This window comes from Eublepharis macularius, chromosome 9 (genome assembly GCF_028583425.1).
Source record: "Eublepharis macularius isolate TG4126 chromosome 9, MPM_Emac_v1.0, whole genome shotgun sequence".
In the NCBI taxonomy this organism is placed as follows: domain Eukaryota; kingdom Metazoa; phylum Chordata; class Lepidosauria; order Squamata; family Eublepharidae; genus Eublepharis; species Eublepharis macularius.
This window is the reverse complement of record NC_072798.1, coordinates 43,630,851-43,658,843: the sequence shown is the minus strand read 5'-3', so window position 1 is coordinate 43,658,843 and position 27,993 is coordinate 43,630,851. Positions and strand designations below refer to the sequence as shown.

At 44.6% G+C, this 27,993-nt stretch overlaps 1 protein-coding gene across 2 annotated transcripts; it reads left to right on the top strand.

The window, feature by feature from the left end:
• Positions 1-116: 116 nt before the first annotated feature.
• On the top strand, positions 117-27,036 carry ARHGDIB (Rho GDP dissociation inhibitor beta). Of its 2 annotated transcripts, none has more exons than XM_054989332.1 (6): positions 117-214; positions 14,948-15,206; positions 16,476-16,559; positions 23,035-23,111; positions 24,754-24,817; positions 26,302-27,036. In XM_054989332.1, exons 2-6 carry the CDS (start codon positions 15,029-15,031, stop codon positions 26,499-26,501), a joined length of 603 nt encoding a protein of 200 aa, XP_054845307.1. In that variant the 5' UTR covers positions 117-214; positions 14,948-15,028; the 3' UTR covers positions 26,502-27,036. The 2 variants fall into 2 exon arrangements, with proteins under 2 accessions (XP_054845307.1, XP_054845308.1); XM_054989333.1 differs by lacking the exon at positions 117-214 and adding an exon at positions 4,003-4,199.
• Positions 27,037-27,993: the final 957 nt, after the last annotated feature.

Below are 27,993 nucleotides of genomic sequence, written 5' to 3'. Positions count from 1 at the left end.
TCAGTTGGGGGCAAGGATGCCTCCCCCGCGAGAACATACATACTCCAGATAAAAGTGCAGGGCAGGAAAAGCAACCAGACCGCTGCCCCAGGCTTCCTCTTCGAGTCGAATTTTTTACTATTATTTTTTTCACCCACTTCCTTCCTGTTTTTAACTGCCAAAGCGCAAAGACGAGAGGAGAGCGCGCAGGGGCCCCGGGCAGAGACGCCAGCCGGTGAGTACGCAGTCGGGGGGCCCGGGGGAGGGAGGGAGTGAAGAAGTGGGGAGGAGGCCGAAAAGGAGGGCAGTTTTCCTGCTGGCTGTTCGGTCGAACTCCCCATCGGCTCTTGGCAAGGGAAGAACGCTTAATCCTTCTAGGATTACAAAAGGCGGATGTAAAGCCACCCAGCCAAGAATACGCGTGGTTGCACCAGAAGGGGTAGTCTCAGCATTCAAGGCTCAGGCTCCGCAATGCAGCGGGGTGGGGTGGGGGGCCACTTATGGAGGCCTGTAGGGCACGCAGGCGAGGCTTTCCGCAGAGCTCCCCTGTCCCCAAGAACCTGATGAGGCAATATAGAATCGGGGAGAGTGCCATTTTTTTTCTTGGTTTTTTTCAGCGGAAAATTCCATTCCTCTTCCTTCTTCTGTCATTCCCATGAACTCTTGAGGCCTCTGTGTTCATCTGGGGTTGCAGTTTGTTTCAGGCAGAAGGCCCATGGCCAAGTCACCAGTTTAGGGGAGCTCTCAACTGGGAGTGGTTGGTTCAGCCATTTCTTCTGTCTCAGGCTTCCTGTGTGAGCTTGGGGCAGGTACTTGTTGCTGCGCTTGCTGCATAGTGCATGCAGATGTCTCATTTGGAGGTTTGACCCTGCAGTTAAGGATATGTGGGACAACTGGTTCCATCTGATTTCTGCCAGTTCACAGGGATTGGCACACAACGAATGTGTGGTTTCTGCAGTCAATACAGGCCCTCCATGAGAAATAGAGAACAGTATTCTGTGTTGCTTGCTATGTGCAGTTCCAGTGTTAGGAATTCAGAAAGCCACCATCTGGACAGAAAGTCACCTGTCATAGTGAAATAACATTTCTCAGTCACTTTAGGCTTTGCACCTTTTGCAAATAATCGATTCAAGGATACATCCCAGCATAATCCAAAGTTTCACTTCCCACAATCCTTACCAGGGCTAAATGGCCCGAGCTACAAGAACTTAACCAGTCCCATATGTTTCATTTGTCTTACTCATTTCCAGCTACACACTCCACTTCCCTATCACATAGGCCTGCCCCCTTCCAGGGGTGGTGGTGATGGTGGTGGTCCAGGATGGAGCCTCCATCCATAGTATGGAAAGCTCCATTGCTTGGGCTATAGAAATTACAGCCTTGATGTGGAAGAAAGCTCTGTGGCTGTTGTATGGTAGCCTTGTGCTCTAGAGACCTTTTTTTGAAAAAAAAAATTAAAAGTTGCTGGTGATTAGTAACTTTTTAGAATAAGGTGAAGCAGGAGTCTAGTGACACCATAAAGACTGTAACATTTTAAAGTGAGCAACGTGATTGTGGGATAGTTCCAAGACCCTACTAGGTGGAAAGTAAAGCGAGTTGTAGTCCACCTAGTGTGTTGGGTTGCCTATCTCTAGGCTGCCCCATATTACCACTAATGAATTATTTTTGCTCCCCTTCATGGTTCTCCTTCAAAGAAGGGTTGTGACTGACACTGAAAATCTCTTTGAGGTAGCTGGTTTGTCTGAAATGTTATAGAACTCAAGATGCATAGTGACGTCTTACTACTTTTAACTCTCAGTTTGAAATCATGGCCAGAGTGATGTGTAAATGTTATCTTTTTGAGTGTTTACCTCATTGTTCCTTGTAGGCACTTTTTCCTTCTGTGCGTTTAACAACTGCATGAAAGGCAGAAATCCAGCAGATAAGATAACCCTAACCCTATCCCTGTACTGGGATGGAAGCAAAAGCTTCACATTGAATTACCTCTTTGTATATAGCGGATAGAGCTGCAGGAGTCCCGCTAGGAAAAAAATGGCATCCTTATTTAGCATATGGGTTTGGGGGAACTGGAGTTTATAATCTCAGTAAAGTATAAAAGGAGAGTGAAGTTATTCCAGATTAATATAGAACAAAATGATGTTTTATGTAATATCTGTCCTTAGTACAGTTAAGCATTTCCCATCTGTAAAAGAGGATAAATTGTATTTCTCTACTTAAACTGCCATGCTATGAGGACAAATATTGTTTTCATCATATTTATTCTTAAAATGGACTGATAGCAGAGGACATAGCAGGCCTGGGGGTGGTCTATGTGTTTGTTTGTAGAACAATTAATTGTACAAACAGGAGAGAAATATCCATTTTGTTGTGCTATAGTGCTTTTTAATTTTTCTTTTAATCACTAGATATCTGATTTAAGATGAAATACCCTTTTTCAGTTATATGGTATAGCGAGAAATTGCTGCTACAGTTTTTTAAAAAATTCTACACTTAAATGCAAAGCTTTCTTTATTGCAACTGTTTGGGAATTTTAATGCTGTGTTTCTGCTCTTGGAATATTGAAATACTGTGGTACTATGGAAACAATTTGAAATCTGGGGTGTGAACAAAGGAGAGCTACAGGAGATGGGTAGCAGAGGGAGAGAATGGGTGAGGCAAGCAGAATCATTAACGTGACATAAATCTTGCTTTTTTAGAACAATAAGTTATTTTAACAATTTTTGAATTAATGTTGGGTGGGGGGGAAGGCGTAGACAACGTATCTCCTGGTCCCATGTGCAAAATCTTTCTATGACTGAATATATGTGTGAATCCTATCCTTTTCTTTTAGAATTATCAGTATTCTATATTGCATTGCTCTGCAGTCCAAGAGCTGCAAAGGTTAATCTCTAAAGACTTTTAGGGCATATTTATGCTGCTGCCTTTTTTTGAGCTGTTGCTGTGATGTGCAACCAACCTGTGGAATCTACCCTGTGTTGTGCATCCTCTGTCTTCCCTCGCTGCAAGAAAGGTGAGGTGTGTGGTGCAGCCCTACATGATGTCAGCAGAGGGTTGTTATACATTGCTTGATCCCTGCTTTCAAAGACTCAGTTTGCCTTGTATTGTTACTCCTGGTTGAGGTGAAGCTTTAGCCACAGAGTAAATACACCTTTAATTTTAATTAAAACAGTGCACAGAAGAAGCTAGATTGAGAAAGGTAAGTTTTGAGCTCTAATGACTATGGACAAAATGCTGTCTCACTGTGTCCTTTCTCTCCTGTGTTGCTTTGATTTACTACATTTCTATCCTGCTTTTCCTCTAGGAACTCGGAGCAGAGGTTTAACCTAACTAGTTAAAACCCTGTGAGGAAGGTTAGATTGAGACTGAGAGATAGTAACTTGCTTGAGGTCCACACTGATCTTCATGAATGAGCAGGAATTTGGATGTTTTTTTCCTATGTTCAAGCCCAGTATTCTAGCCAGTGGACTATAATGTCTCTTCTTTCCTTCTATGAATTAAATTGATACTGTCATGTCATATGTTGTGGATGGAACTGTCTAAAAGTTTAAAACCCACAACAACCATTGTTAATCTGTTGCTTTGCATGCTTCCCCTCCAGAGCCCGTTCACTAGTAGTGGTGGGATGGCCTACTGGCAGAGTGGAATCTCTCATGAAGGAATCCCTGGACGAATTTTTCCCTTGTCTTCACAATTCATAAATAGTTTTTGTGTTTGCTTCCTTTCTCTTTTGTTTCTCTGTAATATTTATAAACAACCAAATTAATATAATCAATGGAATGTCTAGTTTACCAATAATCTGGTGTAGTGGTTAGAGTGTTGGACCAGGATCTGAGAGACACAGCTTCATATCTCCACTCTGCCGTGGAAGCTTTCTGGATGACCGTAGGCTAGTCTCTCTATGCCTACCCTATCTCACAGGGTTGTTGTGAGGATAAAATTTAGGAGGAGAGGATGATGTTGTAAGCTCTGTTGGGTTCCAATTGGGGAGGAAAATAGAGTATAAAATATCCAAAAGTTCTGTGAAGATGGCTACGGTTCACTAACAGAGAATTCTAGCACTCTGCACCAAGTTACAGTTGCCAGGATTACTTGTGGAAAGGCATGACGTTTAAGCTGGTAAAAAAACGAGTACATGGTTGTATCCTGACTCATTGTTATTTCATGTCATTTCATGTGGTTGAAATGGACCCTGTAATGGGATGGCTGAGGGAAGACTTCAGGTGTGTATGTTCTCCTTCCCTCATAGCTTTCGAAGTACTTGATTCATAAAGTTTTTGTATTTTGTTGGTGTGCTATTAATAATCTTTCAAAAGTGTGTTTCAGTCTTAATCTTTTTGTACCGCAAGCCTCCAAGAGAGATCAGTCTTGTATAGATGGCCATTCTTACTGGTTAAACTGCTTGTCTGCTAAGTGCAGGGACAGATTACGTGGAAAGCAAAAAAGATGTGTTTGATGAGTTCTACGTTCTAGGTTCTACATTCTAGGTGTAGAAGTTGTTGGTTCTACATTATAGATGTTTTTCACCCTGTGCTGAGACTAGTAAATGCAGTTGTTCTAATCACAACTTCTGCTTTCCCTAGATCAATCCCATAGTTTACTGGGCAAGTGGTAAAATTGGCAGGTATGCTGACAGAGCACCAAGACAACAAAAACAATTTGCAAACAACAAAAACATCATTACTAAAAGTACAGATTTGGGATTTGAAGCTAGAACTCTATGACTGGCTCACAGTGGTGAACCTGTCCACTTCTACATTCCAACAATAAAATAAATGCAATTAGGGATTTGGGGAAAAACTGCTAACATACCAAATTCTGAAGGAATTAACAATCAAAGGAGGGAGTCTGGCTTGTTGGGCTGTTCAGCTAGTGGAGGGGTCCCCAACATGGTGCCTGCAGTGCACCATGGTGCCCACCAGCACCTTTCCTGGCACCCACAAAGTGTTTTTAGGAAGTGTGTGGGGTCATGTGGGACTCTTGCCCAGCAGGGCTTCTGATTGGCCATTGGAGATCTCATTGGATATGCAGATTAAAACAACATTGTTTTAGCTGAAGTTGCCACCACAGTGTTGGATTTATTTTTTCTTTTATATACTTTTCCTCAGACTATTTTTTAAATTACCCCTCTTCTTCTCTATACTTGGGCTTCCTCTGTGTGTGTGGTGTCACCTCATATAGCAACCATTTTGTTGATGCACCCACCACCCTGTGTCAGAATTCCAAAGGTGCCATAGACTCAAAAAAAAATTGGGGACCTCACTAGTGTCTTCTTGGATATGGTAACCTTACTGCATGAGGTGACTTATTAAAGCAAGTGTTCCCAATATTTTTGAGACTGCAGGCACCTTTGGAATTTTGAGACAGGGTGGTAGGCAGCATTACAAAATGGCTGCCATCGGAGGCAGAGCCAAGCATCCCCTTTGCTGCTCCAGTACTTTCTGGCCTCAGCTTCACAGCTGATTTGCAGGTCTTGTTTACAGCATCCTGGATTTTTCTCAAGTGAGCTATGGGGAGAATCTAAGTGAAAAGCTCCTTTAATTGGGCAAAGGCAGCCAAACATTGGTCTTGCCTTCACAATGGCCTCACCCATTTTTCTGAAGCACCTGGGGAACTGCTTGTGGGGAAAATCTGTATTTCAGCATCACTACAGTAAATTTGAGGGGTTTCGTTCTCATGGTAATTTGTCCTTATAAGACATGCATGCATGTGTGAATGGGCTATTCAAGTTTGGACGCAGGGGTTTTCTGAGAAGACACAAGGATTTTCTGAGAATTCAGAAATAGAAATAATAGGTCTCAAACGTAGTAGCTGGAATCCTAAGCCCTTCAGAAAACCAGTTCAAATGGTTGAAGAGCCTTTGGGTTGGCTTGGGACAAGGATGGGTAGGATTGCCAGGTGTCCAGTTTCCCCCAAGACAGTCCAGTTCTTTGCCAGACAGTCCAGAGGAAACAAAGTTGAAATACTGGACACCTGCATGGTGCATGTCCCCACTTGCCCACCCATCTGACCTGCCATGCGTCCGGAGAGCAGCCAGCCCACTTGCCTGCCTGGCCTGCTGTCCGACGCCCAGGGAATGGCTGGCTGGCCAGCCCGCTTGGCTTCTTGCGCTCCAGCAATGACATCACAGAAGGAAAGAGAAAAGGGTAAGTGCCGAAGCCCCCGTCTGGTTGGGGCAGGGGGGAGCAGTTTGGCAATCTCCCTTCATATATCACTGTATTGCACTTTTAAAAATAGAAGCAGGGAGGGGGTCTGAAGGAGCATTTAAGAGGCGCCGCACATGTCAGCCTCCATGAATCAGACCAGGCTGTGATCAATTGCTAGTTTCACAGGGAAGGACGCAGAGAAGCAGCCTGGCTTTTAAAAGAAGCACTTGTATAGAGTGAGTGCTGGTGTGTTTGTTTTGTGTTCTTGCCTTCCTTTTTTGTAGCTTTTTTCTCTGTGCCTGTACCCATCTGTCTAAGATTCCCTGCTTCTGTGTTTCATGCTGTCCTTTCTGGGCTCACATGGTTGTTGCTCTTGTGCATTCTTTGTGTGTCTAGTCCTTTGTCTTTGTGTTTACGGGTTATGCTTTTTTAAAAAAACTGGGGAATGCTGATTTTTAATGGGATGCATGGCAGAATAACATGTGAAGGCTTATGATTTAAATAGGGGCCATGACAGACTTTTGGGTCCAGCAGAGAGCAGGTCATATGGGGGGAACAATGGAAGTAATGCCACCCCATACCATAATTTGTGTGGAGTATCTTTATGTCTCTTGATTTGTCTATGCTGGTTTTATATTTGATAAGAGTCTGCCTTAGTGTTGCCCAGTTTACTATAGTTGTGGTCCAGCAGTTCTGTAGCCCCAGGCAAACATCTTTAAAACTACATTTGCATAAAGCAGAGGCCTGTTGGTATACACAGACTATTTGACAAGATTGCTCCATGCATGCAAGCTGTTATTGTGTGACCACTTACTGCATGCATCCCTCAACTGTGCTGTGGTAAAATTGGCAGGTGTCCAAGGATCTGGCACCTCAAGGGGTCTGCTGCCCCTTTGGCTGCCTGCTATCCCTTTGGCTGCTTGCTGTCCTGATAACCCTTCCCTGAGAGTTCCCATATGCCTCAGGAAGGAGTTGGCAGGGCTGGGTTGCATCACCCTGAGCCTCTGCTAATCCTCTGGGGGGCTGCTTCCTCTTTCTCTGGCTCTTTCTGTGTGCCTCTTTTTTAAAAAAAAATACTTCAAATTAAAGGTTACAATACCAATAACAACAATATATACACAGTAGTTTTCACTTATATTTATACACAGTATGCTTCTGTATATTGTAATAAAATCTAAATGTAGCTTTTCAAGAGATCTTGATTAGAATGAATTCCATATTTTCTTATATATCAAATTGGGTAGTTACATTTTGTTTTCTGTTACAAATTCAATAAAAGGCATCCACTTTTTGTGAAAATGTATGTTCATTCTATTGTTTGTTGTTTGTTGAAGGCTCTCTGTCATTTTTTCAATAATTACCTGGTCCCAAATTTTAGAGAACCAACATTCTATACTTGGAGTATATTTTGCATTCCAATTGGTCACTCTGTGTGCCTCTTGAAGCACCTCTGCATTCCTCCACAGCCTGTTCTTGGAGTCCTCCTTTGTCTCCTTCCCTCATTCCCAGACCCACCCCCTGTTCCCACTCACAGGGTGTGGGCGAATCTGAGAGCCAGGGGTTGGAGTACCACCAAGGGAAAGCACCACCATTTTCCTGACGTGCCCTCACCTCCTGCAGCTCCTGACCTTTTCTGGGCTTCTGACTGGGGCTGTGAGGGGCCTGGGTCACGTTCGTGCAGGTACCAGCCCTCCTGATGCCCTTGGAGGTTGCTTAAGGGACCAGTTCCAGAATGGCCTTTCAGGTTCGCAGCCGGCTACCTACAGGGCCTGTGCTCTGGTCACAAGGCTGCCAGTGGATGAGCTGGGGGCATTGTGCCAGTCTTCCTGGGTGAAGTCCTGATCGCTGCTTTGGGTGGCAGTGCAGTCGTTGCTCCAGATGCCTGGCTGAGGATGAGGGGGAGACATTTCTCCAGACAAAGGGGTGCTGTTCCTCATCTAGATGATACCGCCTGTGCATTATTTGGATTTCAGTTGGCTGCAACATGGCAGCTTGTTCATGTGAATCAGAACTGAGAACTCCTCTTATCACCGCTGCTTTCTATTTGTTCCATCTCATATAACATAAATGCATGAATGAGCTGAGGGAAGTTTCTGCACAGGGATCCTCAGAGAGGGCAATTTACTGTTTCGCTGATGCTTACACTGTAATTCTAAGTACACTTCCTTGGGAGTAAGCTGAAATGATTGGACTTGGGTGGGATTCTGAGTAGACCCACTTAAGATTGCACTGCTGGGCACCTTTGTTTTTTTGTCTCTGATTAAACCTCTAGTGAGATTTGAGACAAAGATGTTCTCTTGAATTCTGTGGCAGCCTGAAGCTTTTGCTTTTTGTTTTTCTGGTGGTTGACCTTCAAGGGAAGTTTTGCTCTGCATTTGTGGCTCTAATATAGTTGAAACACTAGTGTAGTGCCTGTTTGTAAAAGACTCAGGGTTGGAGGCAGTTTGTAAAAGACTCCAGTTTTGGAGACTTTTTGCAGAGTGGTTTTGCCGGTTTTGCAGAGTGAATGGAGCTGCACCTCATAAATAAACTTTTCTGCCTTCCACATTTGGATGCAACCATTGATGCCCCCGGCAATTGTACCCCTGTGATTCATGGCCCACGAGGAATATCATGGAGGTCGACAATAAGGGCTACGGTGAATGGGGTGCATCAGCAAAAATTACCCTTGTCCTCTTATATGAACAGGGAACCCCATGGTGCAGAGTGGTAAGCTGCAGTACTGCAGTCCAAGGTCTGCTCATGACCTGAGTTTGATCCTTGCGGAAGCCGGGTTCAGGTAGCTGGCTCAAGGTTGACTCAGGCTTCCATCCTTCCGAGGTCGGTAAAATGAGTACTCAGTTTCCTGGGGGTAAAGTGTAGATGACTGGGAAGGCAATGGCAAACCACCCTGTAAAAAGTCTGCCAAGAAAACGTCATGATGCAATGTCCCCCTATGGGTCAGTAATGACTTGGTGCTTGCACAGGGGACTACCTTTACCTTTCTTACCTTTCTGATTGAATATTTGTACGCACCGCTGAAGAACTTTAAAAAATACTTTTAATTTTTTTATTTTAAAAATTGAAACAAGCCTTGTACAAAATAGAGATAAAAATATAACGATAGTGACCGGTCTACACATAAGCATCTATAAATGGTTTTAAAATATCTAAAAATAAGTCCATACACAATTGTCTGTATGCCATACATTCAGATATTGATAAAGTTGTAAAGTTCTCCATCCATTCATTTATGGAAGGTGGACATTTATCTCTCCAGTGTTACAATATGAGTGTTTTGGCTACAGCAAGGGTATGGAGAGTCTGTTTTCACTGACCATTGGTAAGTCTCCAAGTAACGAGCAAATAGTTTAATAGTACATAAGCATCCTCAAAAATCAATGAATATTCTAAGACAAAGTTAATATGAATAATGACTAGCTGAAGAACTTAAATGATACAAGGACAAAGTCAGCCAAATTAAAGTAGTCTATTTTTAAGTACCTTTGGGCAAAAATGTTCAGGCAGCCAGTTATCAGTGAGACTAGAATCCTAACCACAGCTATTAAAAAACCAAAAAAATCTGTGTAGAAAAGCTTGCCATTATCGCTAGTGGCTACTAGTTGAAGCTTTGCAGCGCTCCTGTGCCTGCCCCTGACTACCGCATTCCTATCCTTGCTAACAAATGACTATAATGAAATAAGCAAGGTGTGCTGTCAGTCATATAGTGCCATCCTTGGCTTTGTGGAGTATATGACAGTATTTGACTGCAGCTAGTAATAGTTAAATGACCATTTTTTACCAGTCAGTTGGCTAGCGTGCCAGTCATTCATCAGAATTTATTCAACAGGTCAAATGCTTCACTGGGCTATGAGGTCTGCCCAGGCTTTGGGTGTTCTGACAGAGGGCAGATGGTTCTTTTTTAGGATTTGGATGCAATGAACACCCCAGTGTAGAAGGAAAAAGAATTTATTCAATAACAAACAAGTGACATACAGGAAAGAAATAAGTACACAAATCCAACATACACAGCAACAAGCCACACATACAACACAAAGGAAGGCTATCACCTAATGTAACACTTCTTCAACTCCCTTTCAGTTGCTGGGGGATCTCTTCTAACAGCAACAGGGGACTCCTTTGGCCCGGTTTTGCACGGCACTTGCTGCAGCTCAGTCTGTGCTGAGACCCCATTTGAGAGGGAATTCACCAAGACTTATATAGGTTAAACTTTCATATGCTCCTTGGACAGGCTGTTTCATAGGGTAGGGGCCACCACAGAGAAAGCCCGTGTACAGGCTGCTGTTGATTTTGCCCATGTGCAGGTTGGCACCTGCAGGAGACCTTGTTCAGATGAGCAAAGCTGCTGTGGAGGAACATAGGGAGGCAGTCCTGTAGGTATGCCAGACCAAGGCCGTGAAGAGCTTTGTATGTAATAACCAATCCCTTGAACTGAGCATAGTAACTGATGGAGTGACTGTAGGATGGGATGTGAGTAATATTTATGCTCCTGCTCGTTCCTGATAACAGTCGAGCTGCAGAGTTTTGCACCAATTGGAGCTTCCTAGTTAACTTAGATGGGAGGCCTATGTATAGTGCATTATAATAATCAAGTTTTGATGTTACCATAGCATGGATCTAGGTGGCCAGGTTGGCCATGTCGAGGTAAGAAGCCATCTTCCAGGCTACAATGAGGTTGTAGAAAGCATTTTTTGCTTTTTCCACAGACTTTGCTTGCCTTCAGAGCAAGTCTTGTCCATTGTGGGAAATGCGAGCAGCATTTTAATGCAGATCTGGCTTCTACCACCAGAAAAAAAATATCCACTTGCTTCTTTATACAAGAGAGGGAATGGAGAATGATCTTACAGCTTGCCAGTTTTTATAGGAGCCGTTTGTGAGAAGCAAAGGTTATTTGAAGGTTGCGTTAGTTTCCATAAGAGCGTAAGAAGAGCCCTGTTGAATTAGACCAGTAGTCCATCAAGATCAGCATCCCATTTCATAAAGTGGTGGCCACAAGTATTCAAAGTTTTGCTATGTCTGGTTCCCTTTAGTCAGCTCACCTAGTAGTCTATTCTCCATGAGTCTATCTACTTTCCTCTTAAAGTGGCCATCACTACATCCACTGGCAGTGAATTCCACAATTTAATTATTCATTGAGTAAAGAACTTTGTCCTGAACTATTGCTCATCACCTTAATTGGGTGCTCCAAGTTCTAGTATTATGAAGAGGGAGAAGAGGTTATCTCTGTCCACATTCTCCACCCATGCATCATTTTATAAACCTCCATCATGTCCCTCTTTTGCTCTCTTTCTAAACTGAAAAGTCCCTGAATCTTCAGCCTCCCTGCATAAGAAAGGTGCTCTAGCCCTTTACTCATCTTAGTTTCCATCTTCTGTACTTTTCCCAGCTCTGCAGCGTACTTTTTGAGATGTGGGGACCAGAACGGCACACATTATTTCAAATGAGGTTACACCATAGTTCTATACAAGGGCATTACAATATCGGCTGTTTTATTTTCAGCCCTTTTCCTAATAATCTCCAGCATGGAGTTTGCCTTTTTCCATACAGCTCCATTATATTTTAATAGATTTATGCTGTCCCTGGCAATAGCTCAGTAGCAGAGCACATACTTTGCATATAGGAGGTCCCAGGTTTAATCCCTGGCATCTCCAGGTGAAAGGATCTTGGGTAGCAGGACTGGAGAAAAAACTTTGTGAGCCCTTGGTCTGCTAGTCTGAAGAGAAGGCTTTGAGAGCCAGTGTGGTTTGTGCCTTTAGAGTCGGTAGAGGACTGGGCTAGGATCTGGAAGCACCTGGCTGAATTCTTCTTTCTGCCATGGAAGCTTGCTGAGTGACTTTGGGGCCCTCACAGCCTCTATGAGATCATCATGATCTGAACTGCTAGAGACTCCAGTGGCCTTTCCTGTCTTTCTTTTAATTTATTCACTCGTCCTTCTTGTTCCATCTGCCCACCTACATTCTAATGAACTCTCCTCCCTCCCTCTATAATTGCAACAGGAGCAGGCATGGTCTTCTGAAGAGACCAAGGGAGCTCCATATTAAGCCATTGTTGAAAATGATGCATGCGAAAGTAAGAGTGGACTCCTTTGTCTTTTGGAGAAGTTTCAGTACTGAAGGGTTGTGCTAAAAGGAGTCTGCAAAGTAGGTCCTGTGTTGTCATAGGAACAAGCCACATGCCTTCCTTCCTGCACAGGAAGGGAGACTTGGTTGTAGCAGACAACAGCTATTTTAAGTATTGTGCAGTGGAAAAATTTCATGACAGCTGCAGCTAGAGTTAGCTGAATAAGTTTTTGTGATTTTTAATGTTATGTTAAAAAGTGCATTTGGGTATTTTTCTTCATTGCATGCCTCTCTACATGTCATCTCTTGCCTGTACTGTGCAGAGCTGTATCCCCATAATTTGCTGCCTGTAATATTGGATAGATTCCGATTGTAGTGGGACTGTTCAAGGTTGGGATGGTTTGTGATGGTAGGTGTTCAGTAATGGAACTGCATGAAATGGGTTATTCCTGAAGCAATGTGTGTTTGTTTTGGTGTGGCATGAAAAGAAGTTTGTTACCTAAAGACTGCTATAGGTGGTTTGCTATCCAAGGGATACCAATTTGTGCCTTTAGAGAAGATGGTGTGATTACACATATCAATATTTTGCTGTAGGCCATTACAATCCTGCATACCAGCTTACAATTAATTTTTTTTAAAAGAACACTTGCAGTGATCAACCCCCTGTCAATGAGTTTTTAAAATCCTAGAACCAGCTGCAGGCCAAATCCCCATAGATACCTGTCATGTAGTTGCCTATGGCACCTGTGATAGGTAGTGGAAGGTGGGTGTGGCCTCAAGGAAGAAGTTCAGAGGATTCAGGATGTGCCAAAAGTAGAGCATGAGTGGGTGAAAGTCATTCACCCTCAAAACTGTCAATTTTCACAATTAGCATAGAAGTTTGTTTCCACTAGCCAAAATGAATAGAAGCCAAAATGTAAAATGCAGTCAATCAGTGGTTCAGGTAGACTCACCTGCGCGATCTTCTCTCTCACACACTTTGCACACACACACTCCCAGCAGGTGTGATGATGTCCCTTCAGGAAGTGGCATCATTGCGCTCGTGCTGGCCTGAGTGATTCCCATTCCCCGGGCCTTTCCCTCCTGCCAGCCAGGTGAGTGGCAGTGGGGGGGGGGGCAGAGACTGGGAGTGGGGGATTCGTTGCTCCCACTGGTGGGCTGGCAGCCCTAAGCAGACTACAAGCAGAGATGGGGGGCAGAGAAGGGAGAGAGAGAAGCCTGATTGTTGGAATTAATAGGCTAGAGCAGGGGTCACCAACCTTTTTGGGCCTGCGGGTACATTTGGAATCCTGACACAGGCCCATTCCACATGTCACACTTTAAGCTGGCACTTCTGAGTATTCGTGCTGATTGGTGCTGAATCGGCTTGGGCTTCTGGCATTATGCACTGTTTGAAAGATATGTCTGTTTGAAGGTGACTTTTATGGAGGCTAGAGCAGATGTAATTTTTTTAAAAAAAATTCAGCGCATGCATCGTAACTTTGCAGTGTTGGAGCACAGTGTGCCCACCGTTCCTCCCTTCTCCCTGTCTCTGTATTCGCTGATTGGACAGTTCTGTGCCCACCATTTTTTTAAAAAATGAATTCTTGAGAGGCAATTGATGGCGGAGTTCTGGCGGGAACTTACAAAGTACTTTTTGTGCTTGTTCCACTAACTTCTAGCAGATTGCTCTGGTGTGGTTTGAGTTGTCTGCTTGGTGCAAAATGGTGCTTAGTTGCTTGAGGCTTGTTTCAGGCTTCTTCTAATGCCAAAGAGTCAGTCAGTTGATAAAAATGTAATTTGTGGGCAGAGTTTGCAAGGTTATGCAGTCTGGATTTCACAATACATCCTTATGAGATAAAAAATAGAGGGTTTGTGTGGAGAGCTGGGGAGAGAGGGAGTGGTTTCCATGGTCATTTGAGAAACACCACTGCAGTGTTACAACCCTTTCCTCACTTAACAAAAAATAAATGAGGGAGGATGTGGTTTCCACCAAGAGCCAACTAATCAGCGCCCAGGGAAAGGAAAAGTGTGTGTGTGTGGGGGGGGGGGGGGGAGAAGCAGTTAGGAATTAAGAATTCTGCACACACACATAGGACATACCAGCAGTGACTCAATAGCAGCTTGCACACAGAAAAAAGTCAGGAAAAAGCCAGGGAAAGTTTGATTCTGCATCTCACATTTCCTTTCCTCATGTGGAAATCTGGAGATCAAGAGAAGCACAATGGAATCTGAATCACCCTAAATTGATTGTGTGGAATGGGCCAGTGTGGTGGGCGCAACTACCAAATGGCTACTACAGCTTACCTTCAGCGACACACTGAAGATCCTTGTGCTGTGGAAGCAGTTTCTGTCAAAGCAATGTTTTTAAAAATCTGCACAACCAATCAAATCTCCAATGGCTAATCAGCAGCTATGCTTGGCAAAAGCCTCACTTGGCCCCACCCACTTCCTAAAAACACTTGCCGGGCACCAGGAAAGGTTTCAGTGTGTGCAGTGATCCCCATGGGCACCACATTGGGGAACTTTGGGCTAGAGGGACACTTTGTGCTATTTCCCCCTTCTTCTGTGGATGGCAAATCTTGTACATGGGAATGGATAACTAGAAGATGACCTGTTTCTGATTTGATTCTCTCAGGCTGCTGTTACACACTGTATACAAAAACAACAATCCAACCATTGTCCCCCTCAACAGATTTTTCCTTTGCTACTCCTTTCATTGACTTTTATGCTTATGAAAATATTTAGATGGCTGTACCTCTGATTGAGTTGCTCTGTCTCCCACAGAAACTCAGCTAAGAATTTACCAGCCTCTCAGGCTTTGTACTTTGACTGGCTGGCAGCTTCCTCTTCTGAGGCCAGGGGACCATGACTGAACAAGAACCAGAGGTGCATTTGGAAGAAGAGGATGACGAGCTTGACAGCAAACTGAACTATAAGCCGCCACCTCAGAAGACGCTGCAGGAGCTGCAGGAGCTGGACAAGGATGATGAGAGCCTTACAAAGTACAAGAAGTCTCTTTTGGGGGATGCGGCTGTAGTGGCAGGTATGGGCTGGACAACTGTCTGAGGGCAGAAGACCCTTCAGAGTGGGGAAGAAGGCCGTGTTGGCGTGCATTATGCAGGGGGTCCTGTATTTTCTCAAATGGAGAGTATCCAGGAGTACCACCTGATAAGTAGGGAATGGAGCCATGTTGTGGGCACAGTAGATTTTTTTTAAGTTTGGCACCAGAAAAGAGTAAAGATCACCTTTTGAACTGGGGGCTTGCCAGACAACTTGTTTTCTCTTTCCTGTATTAAAAAATCCATGCTCCTCTTTCTTCTCTTGAGTAATGACCTTTATTTTCAAGGTTAATGTTGGAACACTTGATTAGCATTTGAAAAATCCTGGTCCCTGCCACTTACAATTAGTGGACCATATTTCGTAAAGCTGAGTGATGCTCAATATCCTAGACAGTCATTGCAAGCCAGGCTAACAGTGCCATGTGGCCCCTTGCAGCATGTTAAGCAGAGCCGTATACATGCTTCTGTTTTAGCAAGGTCATAATGTAGGTCTTTAATCTGTATTCCTTAAAGTCAAACCATGTGATATGGTGACCCCTTGGGCACAGCTTGAGTTGGATGCTTTCAGTCAGGGCATTCAGATGTATATGATTGGAGGTATCTGATGACTCTAAGAATTGTTTTGGGAAATGTGAAAACAGGAGTATGCTTGTTGAGGAAATGGGGCAATGTGCTCAGAGTGACCACTGGACTCCACATTTACTAGGAAGAATGGGCCAGTCCATACAGTCAGCAGAATCAAAGGGTAAACACTGTATCTGGCTTGTGGCATTTCAAGTTTCATGTGCTGCAAGGATGGTGGTGGTGAATACATCCTCATAATACAGAGCTCCCCACCACAAAACACTAGGAAGAATGATTCAGCCTAGCATTTCTGGGACATGCTAGTTTTGACACACAAAGCAGAGAGTTTTTTGTGGGGAAATGCAGCACTTGCCTAGCCCGCCTGCAGTCTGTATAGTGCTCTCTTGGAATAGTTTTAGAACTTTGTTCTATAAACTGGCCCTAAGTACCACTGAACTCAATGGGACTTATTTTTATGTAAATGTGCTTAAGATTGTATTGTACAAGTTTGCCATAACATTTCTTGAGATTCTGTGTTTTGGAGGCAGTGAGTTGACTTTTATAAGATGATGGCCCTGGGATCTGTTGACATTACTGGGATCTTTCAAGCAATGAAACCTGGGAAGTTGTCCACAGACAACTTCTTCTCTGGTTGACAAAATGACTATTTCTCCTTCTTGATCCCACAGACCCAACAGTCCCCAATGTGACCGTCACTCGTCTTACACTGGTATGTGACACTGCTCCAGGGCCAATAACCATGGATCTCACTGGTAGGTGAAATTCTCTTTCTTTTGCCACGTAATGAAATTAATGGGACTTGTGGCTGAAGTTTCAAATGAAGAACAGTATCTGAAATCATTTTCCTATTTGAAGTAGGAAAATGTCAGGGGAATGATATTCTCTCGGGTAGTAGTAATAACACTTGCCTTTTGTATAATGTATTTCAAGCTCGAAGGCGTTCATATGCATTATCTTGTTGATCTTTAAAACAGCTGTATAAGGTAGGACAATATTATGATAATCGCCATACAGAAGAGCAGTAGTGGATTGTCAATGGCCACAGTGAGTTTGTGGCTGCAAATTGAACTGGAGACTTCCTTCTCATCCAGTATGATCCACTGTTTCACATGCATTTCCTAAGTGCTCTGTTCTACTTTAACAAGTTTGAATAAAATATAGTATAAAATGACAATAAAATAGGTTTTAGAAATTTCCTCAAATCGCAGACTTTCAGGTTTTGCACAGTCTAGTGCTTGGTCTAGTGGCCTCTTAGGGAACAGTTGCTGGTTCAGAGTATAGCAACATCCTGAAACTGCAGCCGTTTGTATTCCTAAGTTCAGCATCAGCAAAACAGTCATGCTTCACCTTATATGGGCCTCTTATTTGAAACAGGAAGTCACAGCTTTGCAGAGCTTTGATGCTTCCTCTTTGGCTGAAATCTCTGAGGAAAGCAACACCGCAAAGAGTTTTTTTAAAAAAAACCCACATGTTACGCAGTCTGCTTGGGCAACATGCCTACATGCATCTTATGCTCGCCTAACAATGGCTGTCCTCTTGAACAGTTTCCTTTTTGTTCCAGGGAAAATTATGAAAGAGAATCTTCCAGTCAGCTTTGCCTTTTTAGTGGAACGACACAGAAGTGGACTATATGCACATAAATTCATGAGTAGACAGGCATAAATGGTTCTGGAAAGTGAGCGTGTTCAGTTATCCATGAACACTCAAATATGTATTTACATCTTCTCTCAAGGTAGACACAGACACTTAAAGCACATTTATAGTACAGATTTTAGCTAGTTTAATAGCAGTTTCTTTTCTATGGGATCCCTGAGAACCAGGGATGGACTGAAAAGTAAAAATGATCCTGGAAATGACCCACCCCCTCACCAGCCCACAGCCCCAAAGGAGAGGGGAATGGAGGGGAGGAGGGAGAGGAGCCAGCCCACCCTGGTCTCACTTCCCCAGGGTGGGAAGGAAGGAAGGAAGGAGCAAGCTTGCTGCTGTTTCTGCCCAGCCCACCCATATAGTGCAGAGCATGGGCCACCAGCTCATGGCTGTGGCAGCCCCTGCACCCCCTTGCAGGGCCACCACCTCTCAGCCCCTGTGGCTGCTGCTCTCTTCATGTGGGATGGCCCCGGTGGTAGAGCAGCCCTCAGGCCATCAGCCAACTGGGACTTTCCCTGGTGGTCTTAATAGTCAATCTGCCCCTGCTGGGAAACATATTTTGGGAGGTGGAGGCGTGTTAGGGATGTTTAGCAGAGAAGTCTCAGCACCCTGTTCTCCCTCTGAGGTGGAGGACATCTTGGGTGATTCCCACCATCCAGTCAGAGAGGCAGGAACTTTAAATGTTTCTTCCTCTTCCTGTTGGTGTGTGGGTCGCCCTTCCCTTCAGTTCTTTCCTGCCTCCAGAGAGTGCAGAAGCATCAGCAGATCTCTGTTTCTTCCTAGGCCTTTTAACCCTTACCTTGCTTCTAGCTTCTAGCTATCTTTTCCTTCTCACTCTTGATCTAGCTCTACCTTCTTGTTAGCCTAGCCTTCCTTCTCTGGCTGTGCCTCTTTAGAAAGACAACTTTCCAGGAGTGATCTCGGCTCTGTTTAGGAGTTGGACTCCGACATCAGTTTTCTGGGCGAACAGGAGGGAGTGGGCTCCTCACTGGCTGCTGCTGCTGCTGCGGCAAGCTCTCAGATTTCCGGTGCCGTCCTGCCTTCATGGCTGGATTGGGCTTCTGGCAATGATATGGCTTCTCAGCCGTGCGTGCCCACTAAGAAGACTAGGATGCAAGCTCTGGACAATGGATCGGTGGTGCAGCTCCACTTAGAAGCTGAGCACGGCGCTTCGCCGCGAGGAAAAGAAAAGATGGGAAAAGGTGGTGGCAAGCGCGCCAAGACCCACGTGGGGCAAGATGGTGGGTGGACCAATCTCCCAGCGGAGGAGTCCCTCTCGCCCCTTTCAGCACAGAGCAACACCTATGGAGCACAGAGACCAACCCCAGGGAGATGGGTAATGTACTGGGCGTTGCAGGAGTGGGCCCTTCATCCGAACTGATGGCCATGATCAAGCAGGCTATGAGGGACGAGCTTGCCAAATTATGCCAGCCTCCCTCTAGAACCAACAGCGAGACTTCCTTCCCCCCTCCTTCCCCCCCCCTCTTCCCAGGTCCAAGAGCAAGCCCAGAAAGACTGCTTCCTGGCCCACCAAAGCAGCCCCAAAAGCTATTCAGCCTAGGCAGACCGAATCTGAAGTCCGATGGACAGTTGTGTGTGGGGGGGGACATCTTCGGATATTGAGGAAAGAGAGGAAGGTGAATTCCTGTCGAAGAGGAAAAGGAGAAGATCTCCATCCCTGAGCAGCCGGATAGGCTATTCAAAATGGAGGATTACCAGTATCTCCTTTCTAAATCCTTGGCAGCCCTAGACCTACAGGAGAGCAGCAAGGGGGAGGAGGAGGAAGAGAACCCTAAGTCGGGCAAGATTCTCATCAATCCGGTAGTCCGCCTCAGAGAAAAGGGAATTCACATCCACTCGTATTTAGACAACATCCTTATCTGCGCCAGTTCTCAGGAGAAGGCTCAACAGGATACCTGGACAACAATATGCTTCCTTCAGCACCACGGTTTCCAAATAAACCTGGAGAAATGTTCAACCTTCTCAATTAATCCAGCATCTGGGGATGATAGTGGACACCAAAGTGCTGCTTATTCCTTCCCAAGGAAAAGGCGCAGAAGACCAAAAACCTGGTCAACTCCGTGATCCGGGACATATCAGTTTCCCTGTTGACACTCTCCAAACTTATGGGAATGCTGGTAGCAAATTGCGAAGCCATCTATTGGGGACGTCTACACACCAGAGCTCTCCTTTCCTTCTTACGTCCCTACCAGATTCTGATTATGACAAGGACAAACGTTAATTGTTGTGCCCAGAAAAGTCACAGAGAGCCTCCTATGGTGGACCAAGGACAGAAACTTGGGGCAAGACAAGAGTTCCCTGAATCCCCCAGTAATCCAAATTGTCATGAATGCCAGTCTCTTGGGATGGGGGTTCTCTCTGGAAGGAGTCCCGGCCCAGGGGAGATGGACGCTGGAGGAGTCTCACCTTCCGAACAACTTCCCATTTAAGAATACCTTTATTGGCATAACCGATCAACTTCCTCAAGCTGAGAGCGATCAAGCTGCCCCTGGCCGAATTCTCCAACAGGAGCCTAGGACGGGACATTCTAATTCGCACAGACAATACGTCTGGAAAATCTTACATCAACAGACAGGGAGGAACTCGCTCTTCCATCCTCCTCAAGGAGGCAACCAGGATCCTGCTGTGGGCCGAATCCCATCTGTCTTCAATTCAAGCAGAACACATCAGAGGTTAAGATAATATTCAAGCAGATTGGCTGAGCAGACAGACCATCCAGCCGGGGGAATGATCCCTCAAAAAGGAAGTCTTTCAGATGATAGTGAATCACTTCGGGCAACCAATTATGGACCTATTCATGTCTCACCTGAACCATCAGCTTTCCCGATTTCTGTCCAGGTACCAGCACCCTTGAGCAGAGGGCACAGACGCTCTCACCTCTCAGTGGCCTTAGGGCCTACTGTATGCCTTCCCACCAATTCCGGTCCTCCCCAAACTCCTGAGGAAGATAATGGAACAGGGAACTCACGTTATCGTGGTAGCCCCCTGCTGGCCGAGGCAACCTTGGTTCTCGACATTACACAGGTTGGCAGCAGCCCCTCCATTGCCTCTCTATCTGATCCCGGACCTACTTCACCAGGGCATCTGCATCCAGAACACCTCTGCCTGACCATATGGAGGTTGAGAGGAAGTCCCTAACTAAGTTAGGATACATGCCTAGAGTGGTAAACACAATACTGGCCTCTAGGAAGAGTTCAGCCATCAAAATATATAATACTTCCTGGAAGGCCTTCGTCAGGTGGTCCAGAAGAAAAAAGGTAGACCCTCTACACCCTCCTTTGAGTGCTATACTTGCGTTCATGCAGGAAGGACTGGACTCAGGCTTGAAGCCAGCTACCTTGAGGAGACAGATTGCGGCCTTGGACTGTTCTTCCACCCTTGGGCGGAATAAAACTGTCTTGGCACCCACACATACAACATTTCCTAAAAAGTGCAGCATTATTGAGTCCACCAACAGTTCATTGTTTTCCAACTTGGAAACTCAACACAGTGCTTAAGGCCCTAACCAAAGCCCCCTTCGAACAGGTAATGGAGATTCCTCTAAAATGGCTGATACTAAAGACAATATTCCTAGTGGCTACTACATCAGCTCGCAGAATATCAGAACTCAGCGCCCTGTCATTGAAGCCTCACCTGCGCATATTCCACAAGGACATGGTGGTCCTCCACACAGACCCCACCTTTATACCAAAAGCATGCTCCAGGTTTCACAGATCACAGGAAATCAATCTCCCGTCCTGCCCAAAGCCAAGACACCCTAGGGAGAGAGAATGGTACTGTCTGGACATGAGAAGGGCCCTCAAAGCATATCTCACCAGAACAGAGAGCATTGAAAGAACAGATTTCATCTTCATAAATGTGGGACTTTCCAACACAGGAAGGGAAATGTCATCCATAGCCATAGGCCGATGTATTAGATCCTGCATCACAGAGGCATACACGGCATCACACGAAGAAGTTCCTGAAGGTATTACAGCCCATTCCTTAAGTAGTGCTGCAACCAACGCAGCTTTCAGAAATCAGGCATCTGTGGAAGAGGTGTGCAATGCGGCTACATGGTCTTCTGTATCAGCATTCGTAAGACATTCCAAGTTAGACTTGTATGATTCGGTAGACGCAGCCTTCAGGAGGAGAGTGTTGCAGCATACACCACCAACACCAACGACACCACCACCAACACCAATTTATATGTCAAAGCATATATTTTGGTATCTGCTTTTTATTCTGAGCAGATGTCTGGATCGTTAATGCGTAACAGATCATGCAATCAGTCTTGCCTCTTGACTGGCTCCAGATTAGTGGGAAAAATATACTGTACTATCTAGTATTGTGTGCATGTTTTGAGTTTACATCATCTGTACATGTTGTCTTGCTGTGGTTTCTTTCATGAGTTGTTTTAAACATGCCTGTGGGCATCACATAGATGTCGTCCTATTCTAAACAAGCCGTGGTATATCCCTTGTTACATTTGTAAATTATTGCTAGTTGCACCTGAAGTGTTGTTTTTTGTAGATCACAATACATGAGGGAGATTTTCTGTGTCTTGGTGGCAGAGAACGTGCTTTGTATGGAGAAGGTCCCAGAACGAGTCCCTGCCTTACACCTCCAGTTTTAACTTTAGGGCAGCAGGTTTTGGATTCAAACTGCCTACATTTTTGTTAGTAACATTCAATTTATATACCGCCCTTCAGGACAACTTAATGCCCACTCAGAGCGGTTTACAAAGTATGTTACTGTTATCCCCACAACAAAACACCTGTGAGGTGGGTGGGGCTGAGAGAGCTCCAGAGAACTGTGACTAGCCCAAGGTCACCCAGCTGGCTTCACGTGGAGCAGTGGGGAATCAAACCAAGCTCTCCAGATTAGAGTCCTGTGCTCTTAACCACTACACCAAGATGGCTCTCATATAATCCAAGACGAAGACGATATAATCCAAGATGAAGACCTTTCCCCACCCATTAGAAAGTAACTGCTTTGGGAGCACCCAAGATGTCCTCCGCCTCAGAGGGAGAACGGACCTTTGGACATTTACCGTGAAGGGTCTTTTGCCTCTGAGGAATGGAGGACATCTTGCCCTCCCAGGAGCTTCTGTCTTCATGTTCGTTACTATTTCTGTACGTTTCTTTCATTCTATTCTCCTCTTAGTTGATCAGTTGATAGTTTAGAGTTGTAGACGTTGTTACACTGCTTTGTGGAGTTGTCCGAACTGAAGGGAAGGGCGACCCACGCACCAACAGGAAGAGGAAGAAACATTTAAAGTTCCTGCCTCCCTGACTGGATGGTGGGAATCACCCAAGATGTCCTCCGTTCCTCAGAGGAGAAGGACCCTTCACGGTAAGTGGCCAAAGGTCCGTTCTCACTTAACAATTCCCAAGATTCTTTAGAGGAAGCCATAACAGTTAAGCTGGTATAAAAAAATATGTGCCTGAAGCATAGATACATTTAGAAACACACATATGCACAATACTCCAGGTTGCTATAGTCAGAAGAGGAAGTGGGGGAATTCTCTTTTGTCTGTGGCAAGATTAATGGAAGGGGGTTTTTTTTGCTCTCCTTTAGGGGACCTTGAGGCACTCAAGAAACAGACCTTTGTGTTAAAGGAAGGTTCTGAATACAGAGTCAAGATCCATTTCAAAGTGAGTCAATCAATTTTTTGTCTGTCTTCCCCGGTTACAGGCTTGTACAACTACAAAATGCCATTGGTAGAGTAGTGCAGATCTGACTGGCTTTGGTGTAGATGTCTTTAATCAGGGGCGGCGTGCCTATTGAGGCCAGGTAGGCGGTGGCCGCAGGCGCGGGGTGCCGGAGGGAGCGCTGGAAGAGGCGCGGGGGGTGAGAGCACGCCCCCCAAAGCAGAAGCCTCCTATTCCTCCCACCCCACGCCGCCGCTGCCGCCAACACAAGCCCCCGGCTGGGCGCAGCCACCGCGGGCAGGCATCTGCTGCGGCGGAGGCAACCGAGCGGGAGAGCTCGGAGGCCGCCCGCCGCAGCGATCAGGCCGGCGGCGGCGTGTGCGCTCCCGTGATGACGTCACGCATGATGTCATCACGCAGGCAGGTGCGCGTGTGCTCGTGCGCGCGTGGGGGGCGCTTGGCCGGCCAGCCGCGAGCGCGGCAAACCCTAGCGCCGCCCCTGTCTTTAATACCACTATAATTAGTAGAGAGTATCATGACAAAGAGCTAGCAAACATCTATCAATGGCCAGCATCAATATTGCAAATATCCGTCAATGGCCAGCCTCTTGCTTGAGCGAAAGGAGGATGTTTTTCTTTAGACTCTGAATACATGTCAGTATGTGAGTATTTAAGATTACAAGGATTATAAATGTGTTGCTGAGCAAAGGTTTTGAGGCTGGCCATTAATGGGTGTTTGTATTATATATGATTCAGATTGTGACTACTTTGAAAAAGGAATGTGAAACGAGGAAAATGCACTAGATTGCCTATTGTGGTCTCTTTTATAAAGAAGGCGCAAACCAGCTTGGGACTTCTCAGCAACAGCAGGAGTTTTTGTTACATATGTTAATCACTTTGTGAATGGATCATATGAGCACTGTCACTTCAAAAACATTGTTCTCTCCTGCTGCTAATGGACTGGTTGGACTTTGCAGTATTATTCTTGGGCTAGTTCAATAACTGATTTGTTCTGAATGTATTTATGACTTGAATTGCAATAGCACTTTACTGTTGTAAATTACCCTTTCCAACGTAGTGCTTATGATTCTCTTGCTGGAGGCTGGTTTGTAATAATGATGTTATGGTTTGGTTGTGCACAGATGTGTGATTTCTAATGTATGAATTGTACATATGGTATTGTGCCTATGTATTTAATAAGAAATGAACTTTATACAATACATTTAATAATTTAATTTAATTTGGAATCACAGCCTACTACATATATTTCTTTACTGGAGGTTCTTAGTTAGTCTTCACAATTTTGGTTTCTTTGATACTGCTGGCAAATTCTAAGCACAGATTGTGTATACTCCGTAATGGACTATTTCATTCTGGAATGTTTTTTCATAGTCTCAGGGTATTCTTAAACCTCACCAGTGCACTAGTGAACTATTTGTCTTTCACTTTCATTTCTCTCCTGCCCGTATAATGTTACGTAATAACAATCCAGCAAAGGTAGATGAAGGATAGCAGGAAATACCACAAGAAAGAGAAAGAGGAGGACAGAGAGTAGAAGTGAAAAACTGTATTATTCGTGAGGAAATAAGGGTAGCAGCAATATGACTTTAAGAGCTGCTTCAATAGACTATGCTTTTCTCTTTCAGGTAAATAGGGAAATAGTATCAGGTTTGAAATACGTGCAGCACACTTACCGGACCGGGGTGAAGGGTGAGTAAAAAAAAATCTATTTTCCCCTTTTCAGCAACACCCCTGACCCCCCTTTCCCTACAGCTTGCAATACCTATACTCCTCTGTGCTCTGTTGTTCCGGCTATGGACTGCCTACCTAAAGAGGTCAAGAAAGCTCCCACTCTCCTGGCTTTTTGCAAACTACGCAAAACTGAATTATTCAAGAGGGTTTTTTTTTACTTAGATAGGAGAGCTGTACTGTAAGGAAGTGGTCTCAAAGACATGCATTAATAAGGGGATAGGGGCTATAGACTTTATTACTATGTACTGTCTGTTGCTGTATGATCTTACTGCTTAGTTTCTGTGTTGTTTAGTATGTCAGGCTTAGAATTGCTTATGCTCTGTTTCAGTGTTTCTTCAACTCAGTATTAGATTTCTGCTGGTTTGAATTTTTGCTAACTCTCATTTATATACCATATTACATTGTTCATTGAAATGTGTCTGAAACTGACTGTATGGACTCACACTGTGTAATCCGCCTTGAGTCTCTGTGAGGAAGATGGACTATAAATAATTTTATTTATTTTTTATTTATTAATTTATTATTTATTAATTATATTTTTAACCCGCCCTCCCTGCAAGCAGGCTCAGGGCGAGGTACAACATTGGTTAAAATACAACATAACATCCATAATGTAAATAAAAATAATGTAAATAAAAATAAATAAACAACTGGCAAGAGGTGTTGAGGCAGGGATTTACAGGGTGTGAGGGTGGCTGTTGGTATCGACATGATAATGCAACTTCTGGTGGCCCTTCCAAATTGCACCAGAAGTTGCATCACCACAATATAACCATCATTTGTGCTGCTCCCATTTCACCCACTATTTTCCTCTAACCACCCCGCTGAGTCACAGCTAAAAGTGGTGGCAGGGGGTGAGAAATCTCCCACTACTAGCAGGAATGTGGCAACCCTAGTTCTGGCCTGCATTTCTGTTGCCCAAATTTGATCCCACACACTTAACAGAATTGCAGGTGGAATGAAAGGACAGAGTGGTCTTTACGGAGCCACTGTATGTATTCTCACATATAGATCTCATGTTTATAATGCAAGTCAGGGCCCAGTTGAGATCAAAGGGTACCAGCCATCTGATGTGTGTGGCCTGATGTGGTTGCATTAAACATTGCAAAGCTTTGAGAAGGGCCAAACTTCATATTCTTCACTTTGCTGTAGGCCTATCCCTGCAGTAGGTCCATCCCATGGCAGCCCGTGCTGATAATTGTGTCTGTGTGCACAGTGCCATAAACTAAAGTGGACTTTATGGTGTACCACTGCAAACCATGGTTAGGGAAAGTGTGCCAAAAGCCCATGGGGACTGATTTCAGTCTTTGGCATCAGCAGGCACAGGGCCACTTCCAACGGACAGCGAGTTTCTTCAGAGGCCTGTGTCTGTGTCCATCCTGTCCTGTTTTTGTCTATTTCCTCCATGACAGACTCTTTTCTTGTGGGCTTTTTTCTTCTAGTGGACAAAGCTACATTCATGGTGGGCAGCTATGGGCCACGGCCAGAGGAATATGAATTCATGACACCTCTCGAGGAGGCGCCCAAAGGCATGGTAGCTCGAGGAACCTATCGCAACAAGTCCTTCTTCACTGATGACGACAAGCATGACCATCTCACCTGGGACTGGAACTTGTCCATTAAGAAGGAGTGGACAGAATGAGTTCCTCCTCCTTTTCTTCCCTTTGCTTCCTCCTGCCTTTGCGCTGTATTATTCCAGGTGTGCCTATCCTTGGCACCTGCATGCCACACTTATTCCACCCAGCCCTTTTACTGTCGCAACAGATTCTGTTAACACAGGCCTTTGGACAGACTCTGTCTCTCCTGCTGCTGCACTGAAAATAACGCAAGGAATTAAAACTAAGATTGAACATCCTCCTCGGGATCTGTCCTTGAAGTGCCTTTATAGGAAGACACGCCAACCCAACTACTGCTATCAGGGCAAATAGATTGAAACCCCCCCCCCACTTCCACCCCCATGTAAAGATATTTTACTGTTAGCCTTTCCCCCTCACAGTTTGCATTTACTGGACACATCTTTGCCCCTAGGTGGCTTATATTTTGATTCAGCTACTTTAAGTGCAATTCCCAAACCTGCATTTGGAAATCTTGCCTTGAAAGGTAACAGGAGACACAGTTCCTGGCCTGGCCTGTCACAATTTCAGTGTCTTTGAAAATAAAGCTGGTTTTGTTCTTTGCTTCAGAGTGAGCCTCTCGTGTTTCATACAATAACAATGTCATGCTCTTTCCTTTATAAATACAGAATGTCAAGCCCATGCATCATAATAAATTTTAAAAAATAGATATAGATGCTTTATTTTGCATCTATGTCTCCTCAATGGACTAAGGTATAAAGCATCTTCTGTGGACTGGGTTTAGAGAGGCAGACTTGCTCTCAGCTTCATCATTGTGTCTTTCAGAATTTCTCCTACCTTTTGTTGTTCCTAATTGATTTCTCTTGAATGCTAACTTTGCTAAGGTGCTGTCTCACAATCTGTGTCAAGAGAGCTTGTAGTCAGATAGCCAAGACAGAAGAGATGACATAACAGTAACAGATTGACATGAACAGTGAGGATGCTGTCAGGGAAACCCAGATGGTGTTGGAGGTATTGGCCAAATGATGATAAACTGGTTTTGGGACAGGACAAGTAGACTGTGGTGACTGAGGTTCTGATCCATTGAGATTCTTTCAATACCCTTCTATGGAGTGTCATTGTTAGCAAAAAAAAACATGTCAAAGCATATATTTTGGTATCTGCTTTTTATTCTGAGCAGATGTCTGGATCATTAATGCATAACAGATCATGCAATCAGTCTTGCCTCTTGACTGGCTCCAGATTAGTGGGAAAAATATACTGTACTATCTAGTATTGTGTGCATGTTTTGAGTTTACATCATCTGTACATGTTGTCTTGCTGTGGTTTCTTTCTTGAGTTGCTTTAAACATGCCTGTGGGCATCACATAGGTGTCGTCCTATTCTAAACAAGCCGTGGTATATCCCTTGTTACATTTGTAAATTATTGCTAGTTGCACCTGAAGTGTTGTTTTTTGTAGATCACAATGCATGAGGGAGATTTTCTGTGTCTTGGTGGCAGAGAACATGCTTTGTATGGAGAAGGTCCCAGAACGAGTCCCTGCCTTACACCTCCAGTTT